Raw genomic sequence first — 25,706 nt, 5'->3', positions numbered from 1 at the left:
TAGGTAATAAAAACACATCTTGTATGTCACCAGAAAAATCCAGTTATAACAACTAAAGTTCCTTATCCCTTGATCTGCTGTTAGATAGCCAACACACTTGCTCATGGGTTCTCTTTGTTCGTAGGTGCATCTTCACAGGCTCAGCCAAGGCAGCAGGAGCAGCAGGACAGAAAAGGTGTGTCCGTCATCCAGCACACCAGTTCATTCGAAAAACAGGAGAGTGTTTCAATGGAAGCCCATGAGCCAGACGTCAGGGAGGGTCAGCAAATACACAGCCCGGAGCCAAAACCTTCACCCTCTACATCTCGCCTCATTCGCCAGCATAACATCCAAGTGCCAGAGATTCTTGTGACCGTAGAGCCGGATGCTGATATGCCATCTGTGTCACTGCAAGGGACACCCACCGCACCAAAGGTAGCAGTCTTGTGTATTTTTGTTTTTGAAATATGTTTTTTATTCAGTGTAATCATTTTGTCCTTTTTTAAATTTCTATCCACATTCAGCTGCAGTACGTTTGTGCTTTGGCTTAAGAACAACCTTATTCTAATTCTTAACCAGTGTATGAGCATAATTAAAGTACCCTTGTATGTTTTTGACCTCTTCTTGCTAAGGTTCATTTCCATATATGGTCATTTCTCCATTAATTCTTCCTATTACCGTGAGGTTTTGACCCCTTTTATCAGGTTTCTAAAAGAAAAATACATTTTTAAACGTGACTATATAACTGTTTGAAATATTGCTTAAAGCATGTGGATTTACAAACAAACCCCTGCTTAGAGTGCTTATGTGTTATAACCAACAACGTTTATTTACGTCGTGTTTTCATGAGTAATCCAATTTTTTTTAAAACCTCAACTTCTCCAGGAGGCCGAAAAAGTGGAGGAGTTCCAGTGGCCTCAGCGAAGTCAGACTCTTTCCCAACTACCTGCAGAGAAGCTTCCACCAAAGAAGAAGAGGCTGCGCTTAGCGGAAGCAGCGCAGTCTTCTGGGGAGTCAAGCTTCGAGTCGGTATCTCTGCCCCGCAGCCCCAGTCAAGAAAGTAACATCTCGCACACTTCAAGTATATCTGCTACCTTTGAGGATACTTCTCGACCAGACCCTTCTGCCTGGGCCTCCAGCAGCCAGTCCTCCCAGATGTTAATGGTACCTTCATCTTCTCATCAATCCAACCAAAGCTACAGAGAAATGAGGCGCTCTGCCTCCGAGCAGGCCCCATCCAGCCACCAACAGACGGAGCAGGTCTCAGAAACCAGAAGCAAGTCCTTTGACTATGGATCCCTGTCCTCCCAGCAGTCTTCTTCGTCGTGGAAGGAACGGAGGAAGTGTCTTCTTGTGAGGCACGCCACTTTAGGGGAACCCGATCAGGAAGAAGGTTTGAGTACGGTCCTTCTGAGGGCAGATAGTCCAAAGCCAGGGCCGTCTCACTCTTCCCACCCACCAATGATTTCAGATGAGGCTACAGGTTCAGACTTGAGCAGGCTACAAATCCTTTCTCAGGATCAATTCCCTTTACAGCTTAGAGGCCAGCAAACTTTCCTCCCTCAGACCCCGTCACTCCTACGTCCAGTCACCACCACCACCATCTCCGATATTCTGTCTAGTCACTTCATTCAAGGAAATCCCTTGGACTCGCAGTCTGAACAGGTGCATCAATTACGAATCGGCAGAGCTAAGCAGCTCTCCCTTCATCCTGATCTGGTTTCTGAGCTTTCCACCGGGACCAGAGGCAATGTGTATTTTCCTGCTTCCCCTTTACATGCCAAGCGTGATCTACCCGAAGAAAGATCCACGTCAGTATCCTCCGCTATCACGCAGTCCTTTGTCACCTTATCATACGCTCACCCAAGTCCCGTTATTGCAACATGCCTTGCACAGTTTACACCTGTAGGGTCTCTTGTTGTGCCAGTGCGCCTTCACACACGTATACCTGCCTATGCCAGTGCCATGTACACCACCTTATCCCAAATGGTTGACTCAGCCGGGTCAGCGCAGCCCGTCTCATGCACAGCGATGGCCGTAATCAGCTGCCTTGAAGAGGACAAGATGCAAAGATCGTCGTATTTGCAGGTCCCGATGCCAGATATTAAGGGTCTCCTTCCTTTGTCTTTATCCTCTGAGCTGGCCTCGGGATCGGGAGAAGGATGTGGATCATTTGGGGCAGGTGGAAGTAAGCGTATGCTCTCACCAGCTGCCAGTCTGGAGCTCAGCACGGAGGCCCAACGTCAGCAAAAAAGGGTGAAAGAAGAAGAGGAGGAGGAGAGGGAGCCACAAAAAGCAGACAAGGAGAATGTAAAAGAAGGGGCACAGGAGGAAGAAAATAATTCCAATCGATTGCTAGAAGGGGATCGGAAGAAACAACCGCAGATACTTGAATTTACAAATGTGAAAACCGAAGGGGAGCGAGCGCAGAAGGCGGATATGGAGGGGGAAGGTGAGGCGTCAGCGATGGCTGTGAGTCAAAAGAAGCCTGAGACGCTCGTCAAAAAGGGAATTGAAACACCATCAACCAAGAAATACCCAAGCCTCAACACTTCCACATCTGTCAACTGGTGCTACCTTAACTATGTTAAACCCAACCCGACTGCGGAGAGGGACCCCTGCAACTCCGTGTACTCGTCCTGGAGTGTCAGTGCCCACAACCCTAATTTACCAGGGCTCAGCACGAAGGTGGCTCTGTCTCTTCTGTGCTCCAAACAAAAGCATAGCCAAGAGACGTACACCATGGCCACCGTCCCGATACCTGCCAATATGGAGTTGACCCCAGCAAGAAGCAGCTCCCATGTCTCAGAGGTAAGAATATAAGCTCTATAGAGCGCTGTCAAACTGTACATTTAACTTTGAACGGCACCTGATGTGCTGATTTAAGTGTGTCTTAAATTGATCTAGGACCTCTATTATACTCATCAGTTTCTTTTTGCACAAAACTGTCATTTAATAAAGATATTTATATTAGAAAATCACTTAAGCCCCACCCACTTAAAATTCGCTGTCTGAGCTGAGACAAATCTCGTCCGAAACAACGCCCACTCTGCTCTGATTGGCTACAAAACCACAAGTTGCATTCAAGGACTCACGTAAATTCAAACTTTGCCCTGAAACTCCCGTTTTGTACATTAAAAATAAATAACAAAAATAAGGTTTGCTGCTTAATGTACTCATTACAAAAACACCTAAAGGCAGAAGTAACTCTCACCATGTTTACATAAATATTTATTTAGTTTATTAACATGTAGGTACTTAACCGATTTAGGGGCTTCTAGGGGAGGACACCTGCACCAGAGTGATGTCAGAATGTTTAATTTAAACCATAATCTCGTTTGGCGAGATTTCAGACGAGAACTTTATTAAGTAATAACTTCAAAACGGAGTAAAGTCATTATAAATGAACTACTGCATGTTGAAGACTTCAACATTTACAACATGTGAATAAGTCAGGAGAGTTTTCACATTAGGTGCCCTTTAAGTAAAAACAAACTATACAGAACGGCGTATGCTAGCTCTGCCCTGCGTGATGATATGGATGGAATAATAGGTGTTTCTTCTTGGCAGTTGTTTGAGGCGATTTCAATGGCTATTTTTCTTTTCCGTCTCTTGAGTGTAGGTACCTGCCGTCCAAGCCAGCTCCCTCGTCGAGGTGACGGATCGTGTGAAAGAAGAGAACAAAGACATGACGGAGGATGAAGAAGCCTCAACGTCGAAAGCCTGCGACGCGCCACGTGTTCGCATCTTTGAAGGCGGGTAAGAGCGTTTTCAAGTCCTATGTGTAAAAACACTGCTCTGTCACAGATGATGCATCCTGGCGAGAAATGCAAATGACTGGAGCAGATGGTGGAGGGTGGGCTCCACGGGGACTTTTGTGTTTGTACCTGCAACCTCGTCCACAGATAGACGTGTTCGAGTCTCGAGCTGTTTTCCGCGAGTTATATAAGAGAGTTACTGTAACAGGCAATCTGCAAGCAATTAGAATTATGACCTTGATTGGCATGTTTAGCCGAAGTCTGTCTGCGGGTTTTATTTGGAAAACTGCTGGAGCGAACACCTCGCTGCTTTCACACTCCGAGCTCGTGCCCTTTTTTTTTTTTTCTTCCCATAAATACTGGAGCGTCGCTTTACAGTAACTCGCTCCCAGATTTCCGGCTTGTAGGCTGTGGTTCGAGACAAAGATCCTTCACAGAGCTTTAGGTTTTTATAAACAATGGAGTTTGAGGTTGTTGGAGAAGCTTCACGACTAATTGTATTTATCTGTTTGGATTTTAGCAGTAAAAATACAAACTAATAGATTAGATCTTCACTAATGTCGTCAAAAAGATTTTATTGACGTCCTACAAAGAGTTAAAACCTTCATACTTTACGTATTTTTAAGATAGAATTACAATTTATAGTTACTTATTTAGTGGAGGAAACTTTAAATTGACTGCTACACCTGCTAGCTTAGCAAGTTGATAACAATGCCAACTGCTCTGAGGTTAAATTAACTACCTTTGAAAGACTTTATTCGTATGTATATATTGAAGATTCAATTAGAATTTTCTAAAAATATCCACTGAAACAACAGTTCTATATTTTAGAATATCAACATCATAATTGTCACTGAAAAACATTGAACATTTTGAGAAGAATTGAAGGTGATATAAATGGATGTAATAGCTTTTGAACTTTTTATTTCCCTTAAACCTCATCCATAGCTGGTCTATAATACCAATTAAACACAGAATACTGTTTATCCAAGTCAACTACCAGCTTAGTACCAAATACAAAGGCGAATAAAAAGTACTTAAAAACCTTCATGTTGAGACCATTCGAGCTAAAAACTAAGCAGACAGTCCAACAGTATCTGCTTTTAAATGTCGTATAACTGAATAATTCGAAACATTCAGACCAGGTAGACAGTTCCCTGATGTGTCCTCGGACAACATGGTAATTGTCAAAAATAATTCTATATCGAAGGCCTTTTTATGGAGATAGATTCACATGTAAATCTGCTGAACATCTTATCAAAAAAAACAATTTATTAAACTCAGATTATGACGTGAATAGTCACGCCGTGAGTCCAAACGAAGCGGCACCATAACCAGAGTTTCCCATCATGCCCACCTCCACAGCTGCGATTACCCAGCAGGGGTCACCGTGGACGCTCACCGTTTCACGAGGCCGTTTACGGTTACGCAACAACTGGTTATAAATCGCTGCCGGTGCTGAACAAGTGTGTGCATTGACGGTCCCGTGATGAAACCCAGACCGTCGTCCCGACCCAGGACGGGTCAAAGACGTGTTCGGAAGGTCATCATAGACGACAATTCATTCAGAAATAAATCCTCCGCGGTCGACCCGGGTCCGCAAATAGAGTTTCGTAAACAAGACGATTGCACACAAACAATGTTTTTTATAGAGCAAAGTTTCTCCCGGATTTGTATATTTAGAGGTTATTTTGGGGTTTTGGCCGAACGCAGGTTTCCCTCTCGGGCTGTTGCTGTTGTTGGCTGGAAACCCTCGAGTCGCCACAAACCCAGCGAGTCTCTCTCAGGTGGAGTCGCCGGCCGAGAAAAGCCGGTGGCTTTGTGGGGGCTTCCCCAAATGTCCCGATGGTCTAAACTGGAACTGCAAACACGGTCAAGTGTTGTGGAAGAAGTTGTTTAAATATATATTCAACATTTTAGTCTGAACTTTAGGAAATATTTAGGGGTGTAACAGAATAACGTAAATATCACAATACTTTTTTCCTCGATACTGTATCAATATTCAACAGCATTTTAAAGATTTTAATGTAATATATTTGGTTGTTTTTTTATTATTTATTATGTAATACATTTTCGCCTTTTGTATTTATTTAATAATAGCTTTTTATGGTTTTAAATTACAATTAACATGCAAATATTCACAATGAAAAACAACAATCAAATACTGCAAGATCCTGCCATTGACTGAGGACGAGAGGATACAGTCGATTCCAGCAGCTTTTAAAGCTGATGTTTGTAAATATTTATGGTTTCAAAACAAAAACAAGAGTCAAGTACTCGACAATACTACAAATGTATCCTTGTTCCTTACAGTAGCTTGATGGAGTTTTCCTTGATTTTCTGGAACTCCTGTGTTGTTCTCAGTTTTATCTTGACCTTTAAAGTTTATAATTTAGTGAATATTGTTTTGATTGTTTAAGCGCTTTGTGACCCTGGTCTGGAAAAGCACTATATAAATACAAATTACTTACTTACAATATATTGTATCGTATTGACCGTTTATCGTGATACGAATCGTATCAACTGATTCTCAACAATACACACTTCTAGTTGGATCCTAAATCGTTAATAAAATCGTATGTCATTTTCATATTTAACTTTCTCTAACCACCTCCAAGACACATTTTAAATATTATTGTATTAAAGTGTGTGGCTGCCCAGGTGCAATAATAATAATAATAATAATAATAATAAATTACCCCTTTAAATACTTAATTTCCATGCAGATTTCCTGGGTTTATGTCTAATTTCTGGCTTTAGAATATGAGTTTTTTTGGTCTTTTTCAACAACTTCCAGGTGTTGTTAGCTGGTGTTTCCTCAGTCACATGGTCTTTAACTGCCCAACAAGCCTCCTTTCATCTCACTCCCTCTCAGGAAACTCAGCACTACAGTTTGCGAGGTTGTTATCTTACCAGGAAATATCTTAGCATCAAAGATATCTGTAAATAATTGTATAACACGGTGAGTTAATAAGGAAGACGCCCAGGTTGTTTTGAGAAAAATAAACACGCTGTAACCCATAAAGTAAACGCGAACCAGACGTAAACAAGACTAAATATGGATTTGTGGTTCAGGTCGCAGAAGAAAAAACTATTTTGAGTTGTGGTGCAAAACTATTAATGCTTTATACTTTGGTGAAGATTACATTTAAATAGTATGACCTTCTTCCGACTCTCACCAGGCCTTTATTAGACGTGTAAGAAAGTATTGATACAGCAAATATTGAGCTTTTTTTTCACTATACCGTGTCGATATTCAACAGCACTGTATCAAATCATTTAAAATAAAGAAAGAAATTAAAATTGTGAAATCAAATTTCATTATAGATTTGGATCATGTTTCTGTAATGGTTTATATTTCAATGAAGTTTGTACAAAATAACATTTTTAAAACATTTTATTTACAATTAAAAATAAAAATGGTTACGTTGTTCATTTTTGTGTTGCAATTAAAAATCCGGCCAATGACTGAGGACGAGAGGATACAGTGAGTCCAGCAGCTTTTAAAGCTGATGTTTGGACATATTTTGGTTTGAAAACAAATGAAAACAGTTACGACTTCGTCAAGAGTCATGTGGTCTGTAAATACTACAACACCAGAGTCAAGTACTGGACAATACTACACATATATACTTGTTACTACACTATCACAACACCAGAGTCAAGTACTGGATAATACTACACATATATACTTGTTACTACACTATCACAACACCAGAGTCAAGTACTGGACAATACTACACATATATACTTGTTACTACACTATCACAACACCAGAGTCAAGTACTTGACAATACTACACATATATACTTGTTACTACACTATCACCACACCAGAGTCAAGTACAGGACAATACTACACATATATACTTGTTACTACACTATCACCACACCAGAGTCAAGTACTGGACAATACTACACATATATACTTGTTACTACACTATCACAACACCAGAGTCAAGTACTGGACAATACTACACATATATACTTGTTACTACAGTATCACAACACCAGAGTCAAGTACTTGACAATACTACACATATATACTTGTTACTACACTATCACAACACCAGAGTCAAGTACTGGACAATACTACACATATATACTTGTTACTCCAGTATCACAACACCAGAGTCAAGTACTTGACAATACTACACATATATACTTGTTACTACACTATCACAACACCAGAGTCAAGTACTGGACAATACTACACATATATACTTGTTACTACACTATCACAGCACCAGAGTCAAGTACTGGACAATACTACACATATATACTTGTTACTACAGTATCACAACACCAGAGTCAAGTACTTGACAATACTACACATATATACTTGTTACTACACTATCACAACACCAGAGTCAAGTACTGGACAATACTACACATATATACTTGTTACTCCAGTATCACAACACCAGAGTCAAGTACTTGACAATACTACACATATATACTTGTTACTACACTATCACAACACCAGAGTCAAGTACTGGACAATACTACACATATATACTTGTTACTCCAGTATCACAACACCAGAGTCAAGTACTTGACAATACTACACATATATACTTGTTACTACACTATCACAACACCAGAGTCAAGTACTGGACAATACTACACATATATACTTGTTACTCCAGTATCACAACACCAGAGTCAAGTACTTGACAATACTACACATATATACTTGTTACTACACTATCACAACACCAGAGTCAAGTACTGGACAATACTACACATATATACTTGTTACTCCAGTATCACAACACCAGAGTCAAGTACTTGACAATACTACACATATATACTTGTTACTACACTATCACAACACCAGAGTCAAGTACTGGACAATACTACACATATATACTTGTTACTACACTATCACAACACCAGAGTCAAGTCCTGGACAATACTACACATATATACTTGTAACTACACTATCACAACACCAGAGTCAAGTACTGGACAATACTACACATATATACTTGTTAGTAAATTTGTATGAACGGATTCTTAACAATACACACCCCTAGCCTTAATGTGACCATCCCACTTGTGACACCACTCGTGTAAGCGAACGATCGGTTGAAAGTGAAGGTCGAAGATGTGGTTTTGATTGTTTAAATACTGTGAGGTTCGACTTCACGAAGGCAGATGTTGAGCCTTAAACACTCTTTGTCTCTTTCTGTTTTTTCGATACCATCCTCCCTTGTCCTCCTCCCCCTTCAACGCTCCATCTTTCCTTCCAGGTATAAATCTAATGAAGAGTATATTTATGTTCGAGGTCGCGGCCGGGGGAAGTACATTTGTGGCGATTGCGGCATCCGCTGTAAGAAGCCCAGCATGCTGAAGAAGCACATCCGAACACACACCGACGTCCGTCCGTACATCTGCAAGCACTGCAACTTTGCCTTCAAAACCAAAGGTGACTTCCAGCGTCTTCTCCTCGACCGCAAACCCATGAACCGTTTCCTCCTCGCGACACAGGGAACCTTACCAAGCATATGAAGTCCAAGGCTCACGGGAAGAAGTGCCAGACGGCGGGAGTGTCGGAGTCGTCGCTGGACGAGCCCGAGAGCGAGGAAACAGGTACTTTGGCCACGGATCGGCTTCGTTGAGGAGAAGTATTGTTACTTCACGGAAACATGTTCGAGGAAGGGAAGCTGCTGAGGGTTGACAGCTTATGCAACACCGTGTTCTGTTCGCCCAAGAAGTACGAGGGGATGAATTAATAATCCGTCTGTTGTCGCAGACTTGAGGAGGAGGATTCTGGGAAATCCTGAGGTGTCAGCGGCGACGGGGAATAAAGACGAACACAATTATTGTTTATTAGCTGAAATTGGGTCAAATAGAATAGAATACGTTTATTCCTCCCCAGAGGGGAAACACACTTTTACAACAGCACAATGAGAATAAAGTGCAAGGAAAAAAAATAATAATAAAAGAGATAATAAAATAAAACAATCTTGTGTGTTTTTATTTTATTTTAATTTTATTTTATTTTATTCTGTTAATAGTGTTAATTTTGTAATATTGTAAATAATTTGTATATTTTTAAGATCGTTTTATTGTATTATCTCTTTTATTATTTCTTTATTTCCTTGCACTTTATTCTCATTGTGCTGTTGTAAAAGTGTGTTTCCCCTCTTGGGATGAATACACGTATTCTATTCTAAATAAACATCCGATCAGTCATTTTTAAAGTTGATTCTCAAATATTCTTTTATTTATCTGGTCCTGCACGATATCAAACTATTGATTATCACGATTACAAACGTGGCCGTCAAGTCATGTTCTGTGGCCCGATGGATGAGTCAGAATCAACGTAGATTATTGTTCTTGTTGACATTGTAGCCTATGAATCAATAGATGTTTAAGATAAGATAAGGAACTGACATTATCGTGGTCAATAATTGAATAGAAAATTGCTGGTTGATTTCTTAGAAAAGTTGTTAAAGGAGGAAATGTCCAGATATAATTGGTACAGTTTGGTAAATATTATTGTCCTGACAGTTTGGGGGGGGGGGGTTGATTTCTCCACCACAGCAACACAAAACACTTTCGTTTTTGCAAAGTAGTTTTTTTTTTCAAGAACACAGTAGCTGGTTTATTTGTTTGGAGTTCTTGTTGTAGCTTTTAGGGTTTTAGTGCTTGTGGTTTACAAATGGGGGTGTTAGTGGCGGTGGTGGGAGGGGGGGGTTGATTTCTCCACCACAGAAACAAAACACTTTAGTTTTTGCAGTTGTTGTTTTTTTTAAAAACACAGTTGCTGGTTTGAACACCTTTAACAAACAACAAACAATACAATTACTGTGTTTATGTGAGGTTAGACTTTGCGGAATTTAGTGGAATGTAGGGGTGACTAAGCAAATATGTTTATCCAATGGAAAACTGTGGTTGATTATATTGTTCTGTTGCCGGGTAAACTTGTTCTGTTTTTTATATGATTAGTAAGAAAGTTCTTTGTTTTAAAAAACAATAAAACAACCCAAGATTTGTGGTTCCTTCAATCTTTAGCTACAATTAGGTTTGAGTATTGGCAAGAATCTGTTGACACGATATATAGTGATACTGTAGTAACAAGTATATATGTGTAGTATTGCCCAGTACTTGACTCTGGTGTTGTGATAGTGTAGTAACAAGTATATATGTGTAGTATTGCCCAGTACTTGACTCTGGTGTTGTGATAGTGTAGTAACAAGTATATATGTGTAGTATTGTCCAGTACTTGACTCTGGTGTTGTTATACTGTAGAAACAAGTATATATGTGTAGTATTGCCCAGTACTTGACTCTGGTGTTGTGATAGTGTAGTAACAAGTATATATGTGTAGTATTGCCCAGTACTTGACTCTGGTGTTGTTATATTGTAGTAACAAGTATATATGTGTAGTATTGCCCAGTACTTGACTCTGGTGTTGTGATAGTGTAGTAACAAGTATATATGTGTAGTATTGCCCAGTACTTGACTCTGGTGTTGTTATACTGTAGTAACAAGTATATATGTGTAGTATTGCCCAGTACTTGACTCTGGTGTTGTGATAGTGTAGTAACAAGTATATATGTGTAGTATTGCCCAGTACTTGACTCTGGTGTTGTGATAGTGTAGTAACAAGTATATATGTGTAGTATTGTCCAGTACTTGACTCTGGTGTTGTGATAGTGTAGTAACAAGTATATATGTGTAGTGTTTTGCAGTACTTGACTCTGGTGTTGTAGTATTTACAGACCACATGACTCTTGACAAAGTCGTAACTGCTTTCATTTGTTTTCAAACCAAAATATGTCCAAACATCAGCTTTAAAAGGTGCTGGAGTCACTGTATCCTCTCGTCCTCAGTCAGCCCCAAAATCTTGCGGGATTTCACTGTCCTTTGGCTGAGGATGACGTAAAAACTGCTGCCATCTATTGGCTGGAAGTTTAGATGCAACACAAAAATACTGTATATAGTTGCATCTTAATCGATTTTAAAAAATGAAACGGAATCATTTTATTTTATAATGATTACGTACATTTTAAATAAAGCTTTTCTATTCTATTCTATTTTATTTATAAAGCGTCTTTCTATCTATTGAAATATGAACCATAAAAACTATAATAAAGAATAGAATATAATTTTAAAACAAAAAAATAAAATCTATACAGTGCTGTGGAATATCGATACAGTATCCTTAAAAATGTTCAATCTAATTTGTATTGCCATGTTTAAGTATATTGATATTATTAGTAGTATATAGATGTATAGATAAACTTTATTGAGTTATATACGTTGAGTTTAGCGTCCTTTATTCAATTTGTCTCTTTTGTCCCCATTTTTAAACTATTTCAATAAAAGTCTTGCATAAATAAAACTGCAAATGTTTCATTCCGGGTCACAGTGACTCCTTAAGTCTTGGAGTGGTACTGCTCTATAATTTAACATGCGTCAACATACCGTGAGTGACAACAATCGTACCAACACAATCCTCTGAGAAGATGTGTCTCCAGCAGGAAGTGAAGATCACGTGTGCGGGTCAGAGGAACAGGAAGAACATCAGTTCTCAGACGTGGACGACTCCGAGGAAGACGACGACGACGACGACGAGGACGAGGACGAGGAAGACGAGTCCAACGAAGACCCTCCGTCCTCCTGCTCGTCAGACGCCCGTCCGCCGGCGAGGCGTCGCTCCAAATCCGGTGCCCACTCCCGACACAGCACCCCCGAACCCGACGCCCCGGGTCCCGGTCCCGGGTCCACCCTGGAGCCGGGCCACAGGGGGGCGTGGCGCAGCAGACGAGCGGCGTCGCCGGGCAGCAGGAGGGCGCTGTTCTCCAGGCGAGGCTGGAAGGCGTCGCCCAGAGCGTTCTCCCCCAGCAGCGACAGTTGCTCCCCCAGCCACAGCCTCTCCCCCCGCCTCGACCTGTCCTCCCCCCTTCACAGCCTCTCGCCCAGGACCGACCTGTCCTCACCTGGTCGACATGTCTCGCCCTCGCCCGAGAGAGGACCCTCTCCCATCAGACCGCTCTCCCCTCTTCGTCCCGTCTCACCCAGCTGCTACAGACCATCAAAAGGCCGGACCCCTCCCTCACCCCTGGGACTGCAGCACCGGGTCCCTGGATACCTCCCGTGGGAGAGTCTCGGTCCAGAGAGAACTGTGAGTCCTTTCAGTGTCTGTAGTTTCCTCTCAAACCTGATCCGTCTTTGTTCCAGTCTGGTACTTTTCTTTTAAGGTGAAAGTAAGAATTTCATTCTAGGAATCAAAAAAGTAATAAGGTTTTGTATTGTAAAGAATCTGTTCACACGATATATAGTGATACTGCAGTAACAAGTATATATGTGTAGTATTGTCCAGTACTTGACTCTGGTGTTGTAGTATTTACAGACCACATGACTCTTGATGAAGTCGTAACTGCTTTCATTTGTTTTCAAACCAAAATATGTCCAAACATCGGCTTTAAAAGCTGCTGGAGTCACTGTATCCTCTCGTCCTCAGTCATCACCGGGATCTCACGTGATTTCATTGTCATCACTGCCTGAAGTTTAATTACAACATAAAAATGCAGTTTATATTTTCAAGGTAATTGTTTTCTAAAAATAAAATCGAATTACTTTATTTTATACACACTCATTAAAACATAAACCATAAAAAAAACTATGTTCAAAACAAAGTAGATTCAGTGCGTTTGAATATTGATACACTATCAAGAAAAATGTATTGCAATATTTAAGGGTATTGATGTCTATCTCTAATATTTGCAGGAAATTACAACATTTTAAGAGATTTCCATCCATTTGGGGGTATTTTCTATGTTACACAAGTCTTTAAATAGTAACTAAACAAGAAAACCCGGTACTCTGGGAATATTATACTTCTGGTCTAGCCTGGTCAAGTCAAGGTACTATGACTAATAGGCTAAACAAACTTTTTTCTCATGAAAAAAGCGTTAAACCAACACATTTCGAAAGTGTCGAGTCATCTTACATCATATCTGTGACCCTCGCGTGACCTTGTTACTCATTCTTGACACTTATTTGTCAGTTTTTCCATCAGTCATCTGATCCAGGAAGGCAAATACTGTGATTCACACACAAAACTTTAGCTCATAGTCTCTTGTTTACTGGATGATTTTTACACACATCCAAAGTTTAATTATAATTAATGTTTAAAAGACATTCCCATCAGTCTAAGCTTCTTTTAAATCACATTTTTAGAGACCGTTTTTTTTCTGTGATGTCATCTTGACGGTCATTTTATTGTCGCAATTTTATTGCTTTATCTACTTTTTATCACTTTTTATTTGTGGTCCAATTTTAATTCCAAGCCTGTTATGTCATCTACGTCTTAATGGCACCACGTGAATGATTACCTCCGACAAGGAGTGGCAGAGGTTACGTCACCCGTCGCGAGTTTGTTTTGTTTGATAACAGAGTCGCTCTGGTCGACTAGAATAAGATTATGTAGAAATGTTTCATCATTTTTTATTTTGTACTTTTTTTTACTGTCCATTAACAGTTGAACGTATACTTAATATAACTTATTCAATTTCAACTTGTAGTCCTTTAAATTGTGAGTATTTATTTTCCCTCAATGTTATTTGATTTAAAAAATGCATTTATATAATATCTTTAACCATTTTATCAGCTTTTCTCTGCTGATGGTTTTTATGTTTTAATGATGTCTTCATGTGTTTTAATGTGGTTTAAAAAAATACATGTATAGTGACCTTCAATGTCATGTATTTATTTACAAGGAAATTAAATAATTTACAATAGTATAACAATCTTAGCTGTTACGTTAGCTTAGCATTATAACTACACTTGACCTTTGTTGTTCCCTGTTGCTGCTTTTATAAATCGTTTTATTGACAAAACTTTGTTTTTCTCTGTTTGATGAAAGTTCAGTTTGTAAAGAGGTCTCTTCTCCCCCTGCAGGAGAAAGGCGGTGGTGCAGGAAAAGGTCAAACCAGCTGTCTGTTCCCGTCTACGCTCCGTCTCTCGTCCAGCGACAGCTTCCCCGACCACACCTTCAGTCACCTGCCCATGCACTCCCAGCAGCCCCAGGTCCCGTACCTGATGATCCCCATCGGCGGGATCCAAATGGTACAAGCCCGCCCGAGGTCCCAACCCACCTCCCCCCTCTCCCTGACCTCCCCCTCCTCCGTGGGCGGGGCCGCACCCTCCTCCTGGTTCGGGTCGCACTGGACTCCAGACGGTCTCAGGACTCCCGGAGACCGGCAGACGGCGGGAACCAGCCGGTCCGGTGCGACCCCCCGGACGCCGCCCGCCCAACTGGAAGAGACAGACCTAAAGCAATATGGCAGCTCGTCTAGCTCCGCCCACACCAGCCGGGGTCGTCCCGAAGCCTCCGTTGCGCCGCGCGGCTCCGAGGCGGCCGGTCCCGGGAGCGCCGAGGAAGACTCTGCCGGACCAAAGCCGAGCACTTAGAAGTGTCTTCACTTTGATGCACCGATGCATCCCTTTGTTTTGCTTTAATGGTTGCTATGCTAGTCTTGTTTTTTCAATTGTTTTTTATACCGTTTTCAATACAACTGTTGGATTCAATGTTCATTGGCAATATTCAGGTTTGTTATAAAAAACAAAAAAAAGATGCACTTTTTTTCTTTGTGGAAATAATGTTTCTGTAAATCGATATATAAAAGTCATTTATGAATATATCCCTCGTGTATCGCCGTCGATACCGGTTATTATTGTCTGTTAAATACACGTGAAAACCTTTGTAAATGACCAAAATCTTTCAAATCGAATATAATTCCACTTTTCTTTCTCCAGACCTTGTCCAGTATTACTAAACCGTAGTTACTTGTGCCTTTTCTGTCCATGGTTTTGTGTCTTGAGGTCTAAAAAAAAACGAAAACAAAGAGAAGGCTGTGAATTTCTACAGTATATTTGCTTTCTATTGAGTTTCTCTTCATGCCAGGGTAAAAGCGAGGGTTGAATCAGAGGCGACGGCGGAGGAGAGGAGCAGATCTGTCAATGGAACAATGCACTGACGTTCTATTTTTTAAAGTACACGATGATTTAGAGTAGAACACGTCTCAGTACAGGGAACAATGCTCCTCATTTATTGTTATTTGATGGCGACGATTTTATACCTTGTTTTTTTTTTTTCTTATTTTGTTTTCATCCGTCTTTTTTCATGATGTTTCTGCAGTTCTGTCCACACGGAGGAGGAGGCTGGAGATAAAGTGCAGTTTCCTAAAATGATCTTGTCATTGAAAAACAATAAAGATGCACCTGAAGCGACTCTTTTTGTCTTCACTCCCAAACGCCAGTTTACCTCGTTGGTGTGGCGGGAAAACGATGATGCAAATGTGTGTTATGGATCTTTAAATTAATAAAAGTGAGCTTGGAGAAGTTTAATCAATCTTTATTATTTAACTAAAAAGTCAAATTAATAATATGTGGTCGCCATTTAAGACGTTTGATACAACTCAAGCCCTGATTGGTCCAGTTTAGAGTTGCTTTATTCTGATTGGTTCTGCTTTCTGTCACTCTGCTAGTAGCTTCTTCTGTGAGCAGCTTGTAGTTCGTAGAAGTATTTTTTGTGATATAAATTTAATATTCGCGTCTTTGCTGCGGTAATTGGTTAAAATATTCGTTTAAGAATGTTTTTAGGGCTACTTGAGAAGTTTGTTTAGAGATGCAGCAAAGTAGCATCACCTGCCACTCAGAACTAGCTAGCAGTGCTAAATTGCTAACAGCGGCTGACGTCATGAAGAAGGCAAATATTTATTATTATTATTATTATTATTATTATTTCCTGATTTACAACTTTTTCTTCTGGCCCTAGAGTTGGCATTGAAGGATTTTTCTATGCAAACAATAACGCGATTCAACAACAATAAGAGGTAAGTTATGAACTATTTACTTCTCCTGGTAATAATATTTATCTTGTTTAAATAGTTCAAAATTGTGGTAAAAAAAAATAATTACCGTTTTATTAATGATTACCAAATTAAATAAAGTTTTATTTAAAAATATATATATATATTCCGAATGAATAGTTGAAATACATAATTTTAATATGTTTTGCTCACGTTTTCCATGAAGTGTAAGTTCGTAGTCCAACCACTAGATGTCATCTTTGAGTCACAGTTCAGGTTTGCTATTCCTTGAAAGGAGGAAAGAAAGGATAGAAAAAGACCGGATGTGAGGATGAGAAAGATGTTACAAGATTCTGGGAAGTTGTTAACTTAAGATAAGATAAGATAAGATAAGAACTATCACCATTGTTAAATTTTTTTAGAATCCCTTATTAGTCCCGCGAGGGGAAATTCGGTAGTGCTTTTTACAGCCATTCACACATACTGTTAATGTATAATCCAGTAGTATTAGTCATAAAGTATATACTTTCCTTTTAAAATAAGTACTTGAATGTACATACATGTATATACACAGAGTCAAGGTACATTCAACTGAGCTTTTCAATGACTTTTACACACTATAAACTGAGCGACTACTTTCATTGCTCGTCCTATAACTGTTTACAGAACTAATTTACAGAGCCTCAGAAATAAAAAGCAGTGAACAAGACAACCTTTGCTTTTTGTTATCACCGTCGGTTCCGCGAAATAAAAAAAGCGTCCGCTGTGATTAAAAGATAAGTATTCAAACTACTTTTTTACTGCACGAGAGTAACACAGTAGACTTTCTTCTGTGAAACTACAACATCTACAACGAAATCTAGTTTTTCAAATATAGATCTTCATTTTACTAGAGAAAACTTTATTGACAAATTGTTTAGAAAAAACCTAAACAAGTCTGTATTTTAAGATCATTTGTAGCACAGGTTTAAATGTTAGCATTTAAATGCTAACATTTAAGTGCTAAAATGCTACACAGACAGTAGTTTTTCCTGAAGAATTCCTCATGTCGAGGCTTCAATCCAAGAGTTATAGACGAGCAGTACGGAGGTATTTGAATGTTTTTAAGTGTCTTTTTGGACGAAGACAACTGAGCTCCAGTCGCTACATTAAAATGAACAAACATTTTTGTCTAGAATTCTAAAAATAAACAGATTACTGTGAAAATAATCCCAAACTTTAGCCAACATGAGGGCGAGTAGAACATGAGTGATGTGTTGAGTTTTGGGTGAACTGTCACTTTAAGACGTCTCTTCAAGAAAAACATGTTGATATTCTCGTGTACTTTGGACATGTACTTAAAAAGTGACCCACGAGCATCACTTGAACCATCACACAAACACGGCTCGAGGCAGGGAAAGGATCCAAATTAAACACAAACAATGGAACAGTCGTCCATCTTCACTACAACACTTGTCACTGGGATGAACCATCAGGACGAAGAGCAGGTTTTGAAAGCATGTCAGAGACGCTTTATATCTATGATTCCATCGTCATGTCATCACCATCCCTTGTTTGTTTTGGTTGACTTGGCATCTTCTTCAAAGCTAACGCACGCCTTCCCAGCGAACCGGTCTTATCAAACCTTATCTCAGGTCCATAAAACCTCGAAACCGTGATCGATAACTTTTAATGGAATAGTTTCCATCAAAAGTACATTTCTATATACGTCCACGCACTTCCTTGTTGACGTTCCTCTGGTGTTTTGTGAGCAGAAACTTGAGAACGAAGTCGTGTTTTAAGCCGAAATATAAAGTTTAGTTTCTGGGATGTCGGGAAACACGACTGCGCTCCGGAGGAAACTCAACTTTCCGACCTCCGGGGCGAAGAATGCGACGGAATCAAGACGTTACGCGGCGACGTCGCACATTCCAGCGATTTTCTGAAGGCGGGAAATCGACCCTTCCTCGACCCGCCCGCCGCCCTGGAGCCCAAATGAATGATAGAACGAGGGTTGATTAAAGTGTGGCCCCGTGAACAGAAGACTCGTCTTCATCGAAGTGAGATAAATGGTTAAAACACGGTGGGATTGATTCGTCACGACGACGTCGATTGATCCAGACTCTCCTGAGGAGTCGACGACCCAGAGATACGAGACGAGAGATGAAGAATATTGTTAAAAAATGCAAGTTACATCCACGAAATTTCATATCTTTAAGCCTGATGATGTTCCGTCAGTAAAAAAGTCTTAAAATGTATCATTATATTTGTATTGAGCAGCGTTTAGCTTCCTTTAGCATCATTAGCTTAGCATGCTAATGTTCAAATTCTATTACAACATAAAAGTTTCTAATGTAAAAAGACCAGAAAAAAAATATTAACATGTTGTCTTAAGATTTTTTACCAAATAAATGTCTTAATTTTACTAAAACATCACTTTTTCCTGAAAGTAAAAAGTAATTTAAATCCACATAAGTTGACATGATGATCTTCTCTGGCTAAAATGGTTTTAAATGTATAAATAAAATTTGTATTTAGAAAAATATTCAATATTTTAAGCATCTTTAGCTAAGTGTGCTAATGGTCAGACACCACGCAACAACACTTTTTAATATTCAAAAAAAGGAGACACAAAAATGTTTTTTTTACCCCTGAATCATTTTCTGAAGTCGTCCAATTACAGCTTTTTAAAAGTAAGTCAATGCTAGGCTAACGTCATTAGCTCGTTTCTATTTTTAACTAGTCGTATCCAGTTGCTTTCAAGTCAGTTAAACATGATGTAACTGAAATAAATCCACTGTTTTTTCACTTTATTTTGAATGTGATATTTGTGTTAACTAGCGTGAAAAGTTGACCCTGACAAAGAATAACTACGTTTTAAGCTAGGTAAGGAATGCTAGCAACAGCATTTAGCTATCATAGCATTAGATAGCATTAGATAGCATTAGATAGCATTAGATAGCATTAGAAAACATTAGATAGTATTAGATAGCATTAGATAGCATTAGATAGCATTAGAAAACATTAGATAGCATTAGATAGCATTAGATAGCATTAGATAGCATTAGAAAGCATTAGATAGCATTAGAAAGCATTAGATAGCATTAGATAGCATTAGATAGCATTAGAAAGCATTAGATAGCATTAGATAGCATTAGAAAGCATTAGATAGCATTAGATAGCATTATATAGCATTAGATAGCATTTGTTAGCATTAGATAGCATAAGTTAGCATTAGATAGCATAAGTTAGCATTAGATAGCATTAGATAGCATAAGATAGCATTAGATAGCATTAGATAGCATTAGATAGCATTAGATAGCATTAGATAGCATTAGATAGCGTTAGATAGCATTAGATAGCATTAGATAGCATAAGTTAGCATTAGATAGCATTAGAAAGCATTAGATAGCATTAGACAGCATTAGATAGCGTTAGATAGCATTAGATAGCATTAGATAGCATTTGTAAGCATTAGATATCATTAGATAGCATTAGAAAGCATTAGATAGCATTAGATAGCATTAGATAGCGTTACATAGCGTAAAATCACGTTTATTGTCAGTGTTGTTCACACTGACTAGCTTGTTTGTGGTGAAGACAGTTTAGGATTAAAATCAATTAAATCAGATTAATAAAATACAATAATATCAGCAACGTTCCATGGTAAAGATAATCCCAAAAATTATGATTAAAAATTATAAAATGACACAATCAATCAACAGGAATGCGAAAAGCTAACGGTGGTAAAAATAAATTAAACTTATTTCAAAATACATTCAATTTGAGTTTGTCAAATATGGGTAAATATTGTTATAAGAAATTCCAAACAATGTTTATGAACCTACATATGACCTCAGAAAAGCATTGTCATGGTAATATAAAAGTTGACCTTTATTTCATGTTTATTGCCTGATCAGGTTATGGACACAAACGCTTCACTTCTTATCTGCTTCATCGGCTCGTCGTCCGTGATCTTCTCCCCCCGACGTCTGATTCATGACCCGGGAAAGACTGGCACAATAGAAACTCACTCCGCAGGTGAGCAAGCATCCCAGGAATGTGTCGCGGGTTCCGACGGTGGCCGAGCGGCTCGGGGGGGTAAAGAGAGGTGTGGGCGGAGCTTGAGCGCTGACATGGTGGGAGAATAAAGAATCGATCTCAGCACCTGCAGCTCTTCTGCGTGGAATCTTCAACATCCCATCATGTCCTGTGCAGCCGCCATCTTCCTGCTCATCGCTCTCTGGGCTTCGCTGCAGGACGGTGAGTCTTTGCATTTAATACACGAGTGGATTTAGATTTAAATCGTTTCTTTTTAATGTCATATAATAACAACAATCAGATGCTTTTTTTGTAAAGAAAAAGTTTGGTTTGGTCCTCGATTGCTTGAAAGACTTCTTGTTTGATTCACTTTGACAGCCGCGTATTTTTGAAGAAAAAAAAAAGCTATTGGAAAGAAAAGTGAACCTGGTTGAGTATTATGTAGTTTTTCATCTCTTAATTATATAATAATTACAACGTTTTTTTGTTAGTTCTGAGAGTAGTTTTATGCAACAACGAACATGTTTTTTATAAATAAATGTATTTAAAAAAACAAACATAATTATATAACAATTATAATGTTTGTTTGTTTGTTGGTTCTGAGAGTAGTTTTTAAGCAACAACACTCATAAAAAAACATGTTTTTATAAATAAATATATTTAAAAAAACAAACATTATAATTATATAATAATTATAATCTTTGTTTGTTGGTTCTGAGAGTAGTTTTTATGCAACAACGAACATGTTTTTTTATAAATAAATGTATTTAAAAAAACAAACATTATAATTATTGTTTGTTTGTTAGTTCTGAGAGTAGTTTTATGCAACAACGAACATGGTTTTTTATAAATAAATAAATTTAAATAAAACTAGCCACGTTTAAAATGAGTACATTTACCAGACATTCATTGGGTTCCCATCCCAGCTACCTGGGGTGAGAGGCAGGGAGTCCTCTTTCCATATATCAATTGAACAGTATATATACGTTAATATTAAGTTTATAAGTTTAATTTGCTGACTTGTAAGCATTTAGCTTCTAGTATTGTTTTGTATTACAATTAAAAAACATGAGAATTTCTATCATTTTTTACATGACATTTGGTTCTTCTCTGTCCAGGGTTTGGTCTTCCACTGCTGGGTCAGCAGGACACGGGGGTCAGCGTTTCTTCGTCCAGGGCGAGGACCAGACGCTGCGCTTGTAGCAGCTTGATGGACTCCGAGTGTCACTACTTCTGTCACCTGGACATCATCTGGGTCAACACGCCCGGGTACGTCTGCATTATAGTAGTTCAAGTTCAAAGTGATTTGTTGTTTGAAACTCTGTGTCTCTGCAGCAAGACCACCGTTTATGGTCTGGGCAGCTCTGTGTCTCGACGCCGCCGCAGATCCACCTCCCGCTGCACCTGCAACAACCCCGACGACCTCACCTGCACCGGCTTCTGCCAGCACAGGTGAGCCGTCGGCCCACGTTTGTCGAGAGGTTTTTTCTTTCCTGGTGAAAAAACCTCTCGTGCTATTGTTAGCTCTGGATGTGCTGAGGGTGAGACGAGCAGAACAAACCAACGCCAACGCCTGAGGGAGGAAAGAACATCAGACGCAGAGTTGTGTCGCTTTTACTCTCTCGGGTGGAAGAGACGAAACCGTTCATTACGTGATGAGATGATGAAGCTCGTCCGGCATTAGAACTATCTTTTAGATTCCATACAAACGTCTTTACGTTTTATGTTAGATTTGAAAGGCTACAGATAAAATAAAATAAAATAATTATTGGGATTTGACAATTTTGGATCAATCAAATTATTTTAGAAAATGTTGATACAAGATTAAAGTACTAAAAAAATGCATTTATTACCAGATTTAAGTCGTACAAAATGTTTTTATTACGAGATTAAAGTCATACAAAAATGTATTTATTATGAGATAAAAGTCGTACAAATTTGCATTTACTACGTGATTAAAGTACTACAGAAAATGCATTTATTATGAAATTAAAGTCGTACAAATTTACATTTATTACGTGATTAAAGTACTACAGAAAAGGTATTTATTATGAAATTAAAGACGTACAAATGTGCATTCATCACGAGATTAAAGTGCTACAAAATGTTTTTAATACGAGATTAAAGTCGTAAAAAAAAATGTATTTATCACGAGATAAAAGTCGTACAAATTTGCATTTATTATGTGATTAAAGTACTACAAAAATGTATTTATCACAAGATTAAAGTCGTACAAAAATGTATTTATCACGAGATAAAATTCGTACAAAAATGTATTTATTACAAGATTAAAGTTGTACAAAAAATTAATTTATTACGAGATTAAACTCATACAAAAATGTATTTATTACGAGATAAAAGTCGTACAAAAATGCATTTATTACGAGTTTGAAGTACTACAAAAATGTATTTATCACGAGATAAAAGTCGTACAAAAATGTATTTATCACGAGATTAAAGTCGTACAAAAATGTATTTATTACAAGATTAAAGTTGTACAAAAAAATGTATTTATTACAAGATTAAAGTCGTACAAAAAAATTAATTTCATACGAGATTAAACTCATACAAAAATGTATTTATTACGAGATAAAAGTCGTACAAAAATGCATTTATTACGAGTTTGAAGTACTACAAAAATGTATTTATCACGAGATTAAAGTCGTACAAAAATGTATTTATCACGAGATAAAAGTCGTACAAATTTGCATTTATTATGTGATTAAAGTACTACAAAAATGAATTTATCACAAGATTAAAGTCGTACAAAAATGTATTTATTACAAGATTAAAGTCGTACAAAAAAAAATATTTATTACAAGATTAAAGTCGTACAAATATTTTTTATTAAGCTCAATTACAATAGACAATCTCCATCAAAATGATCAATCTTGTAATAAATTCAAATAAAAACTAATAACTGTCATATCTTCAATCTTTTCAATCTCTGTGTGTAAAAAAAAAAAAAATCCATTCATTTGAAAACATCCGATTTTTATTGAATTATTTAAATTACATTCAAACTTTTAATGAAATGATTGAATTAAGTTGTATATTTCAATGCTTAAAAAACCCCCATGATGCCTTTCAACACACTGCTTTAATAAGTGACGAATCATTGGTCGTACAATAATTTATTTAAATTCTACGTTGACATGTCAAAAATGAGCGACAGCTGTGATTGGTTGGCTGGGCGGCAAAGCATCATGGGAGCTTGTGTGGCATCACTGGTCACACAACCGGTTGGTTTAGACAGCAGAAAGTGGGCGGGGCTAAGTAAAGGGAAATTTGAGAAGATTGTTCAAAATACTTTATCACTTTTACATGATTTATGCGACGATTATAAGAGAAATATTTAGTGATTTTATCCTCTTCACAGACTCACATCCTTGAAGAGCGACACGAAAACACGACCAAACTTACTGAACATCCTGAGGTGAGTTTTACAACGAAAATATGACGCTTTTTAAAAAAAGAAAAAGTCTTAAAAATCGTGTTTGTGTTCAGGAATGTGGCGAGAAGACGGATGGACGACGTGACCGAGTCGAAGGGAAAGACTGTTCCTGGAGGACGGAGGTGAAGAGTCGAGCAGAAAAAGGAGGAAGATCCTCGAGCGACTTTGATGCGATGAAAGAATGTAAAAAAAATAAAACGACAGAAGCAGACGTGAAGTTTGTGTCGTTGGGGCCGAAAGAGACGATTCCTGTCGAGAGTCCAGAGCTCACGTCTGTCGGAGCGAGATCCAGAAGAACGAGAGAACGAGAGAGAAAGAGAGAGAGAGAGAGAACGAAAGAACGAGAGAATGGAGAGAGAGAGAGTCTCTGCATGCAGTCCATGACTTAAGGATGTTTATTCGTGGCTACTTTCATCAAACGATGATTCCCTTCCTGACGTGTTCTACCTCTTATTAAACGTTTGTTTTACTGATGTGAAAAGAAGAAATTCATGATGAACTTTTGTTCATTTTTTTGTATATTTAAAATCTTCCACAGTTTACTGTTGTAAGTCTTCATGTGTTTGACATTAAATGAACCAAATAAAAATGTAGTTTTTGGTAGTTTTCTCAAAATGAAAGTAGAAGAAGATATAACGTCGAACTCTGTGCTTCAGAAAGAAAATGGGACACACATGTAAACTCTGTGTCGTTCTCACATGTACAAGTAAAGCGAGTGACTTTAAACCAGATCTGATTTCTACTCTTTGTTTAAGTAAAACTGTCAAGTCAGTCATAAGCAGTTTTTGGAGATTATTTATTTTATTATTTAGCAGTTTAAGTGCTTTTAAGGATCAGAGTCAAACATAGTATATGTGAAGTTTTCTGAATCTGGCCTGTTTTCAATAATAACTTTTCTTTTAAGATTGACTTAATACAACTAACTAAAAATATATATTTGTATTTATTATGTCAAACAATAGAGGGATCAATCCCGAAAACAATGGATCAAAATAAATGTATTAATAAAGAGAAAATTTACAGTGGTATGAAAATGTTTGGGCACATTTTCATGATTTTCCTTTATAAATCATTGGTTGTTTGGATACATTCCAGTTAAATATATCTTATAGGAGACAAACACAGTGATATTTGAGAAGTGAAATAAAGTTTATATGATTTACAGAAAGTGTGCAAGAATTATTTAAACAAAATTAGGTATGTGCATAAATTTAGGCATCACAAAAGAAAAGTTACTCAACATCTTGTGCATCCTACTTCTTCAGAAATAACAGCCTCTAAACACTTTCCTATAGCTTCGGGTCTGGATTCTGGTAGAAGGTATTTTGGACCATTCTTCTTTACAGATCCTCTCCAGTTCAGTCAGGTTTGATGGTTTCATGGACCGCCCGCTTTAAATCACACCATCAATGTTCAATAATATTCAGGTCTGGGGACTGAGATCATTCCAGAACATTATACTTGTTCCTCTGCATGAACGCCTTGGTAGATTTTGAGCAGTGTTTCGGATCATTGTCTTGTTGAAAGATCCAGCCCCGGCGCGACTTCAACTTTGTTACTGATTCCTGGACATTGTTCTCCAGAATCTGCTGATATTGAGAGGAATCCATGCGCCCCTCAACTTTAACAAGACCCTGGCTGGATGATGGAACCACCACCAAATTTT

General features: G+C 38.3%; 2 protein-coding genes across 4 annotated transcripts in view; both read left to right on the top strand.

Annotated features, from left to right (window-relative positions):
* The window catches only part of hivep3b (HIVEP zinc finger 3b), a 58,996-nt gene extending 43,011 nt beyond the window's left edge, over positions 1-15,985 (top strand). For 2 of the 3 annotated variants that reach the window (XM_087779108.1, XM_087779109.1), the window contains exons 3-9: positions 125-414; positions 865-2,790; positions 3,602-3,738; positions 8,992-9,167; positions 9,230-9,331; positions 12,229-12,875; positions 14,654-15,985. In XM_087779108.1, coding sequence (XP_087635234.1) covers positions 125-414; positions 865-2,790; positions 3,602-3,738; positions 8,992-9,167; positions 9,230-9,331; positions 12,229-12,875; positions 14,654-15,166 — 3,791 coding nt within the window. In that variant the 3' untranslated portion in view covers positions 15,167-15,985. The remainder of the gene's footprint in view (positions 1-124; positions 415-864; positions 2,791-3,601; positions 3,739-8,991; positions 9,168-9,229; positions 9,332-12,228; positions 12,876-14,653) is intronic. The other variant, XM_087779110.1, reaches the window with a different exon arrangement.
* Positions 15,986-16,524: 539 nt separating this feature from the next.
* LOC148062915 (endothelin-2) lies at positions 16,525-24,388 on the top strand. Its single transcript, XM_087813043.1, has 6 exons — positions 16,525-16,590; positions 20,466-20,808; positions 21,705-21,855; positions 21,922-22,038; positions 23,966-24,022; positions 24,094-24,388. Exons 2-6 carry the CDS (start codon positions 20,751-20,753, stop codon positions 24,164-24,166), a joined length of 456 nt encoding a protein of 151 aa, XP_087669169.1. The 5' UTR covers positions 16,525-16,590; positions 20,466-20,750; the 3' UTR covers positions 24,167-24,388.
* The last annotated feature ends 1,318 nt before the right edge of the window (positions 24,389-25,706 follow it).

This window comes from Callionymus lyra, chromosome 17, assembly GCF_982586985.1.
Source record: "Callionymus lyra chromosome 17, fCalLyr1.hap1.1, whole genome shotgun sequence".
In the NCBI taxonomy this organism is placed as follows: domain Eukaryota; kingdom Metazoa; phylum Chordata; class Actinopteri; order Syngnathiformes; family Callionymidae; genus Callionymus; species Callionymus lyra.
Note: the sequence above shows the minus strand (reverse complement) of the source record. Positions and strands in the feature narration are given on the sequence as shown.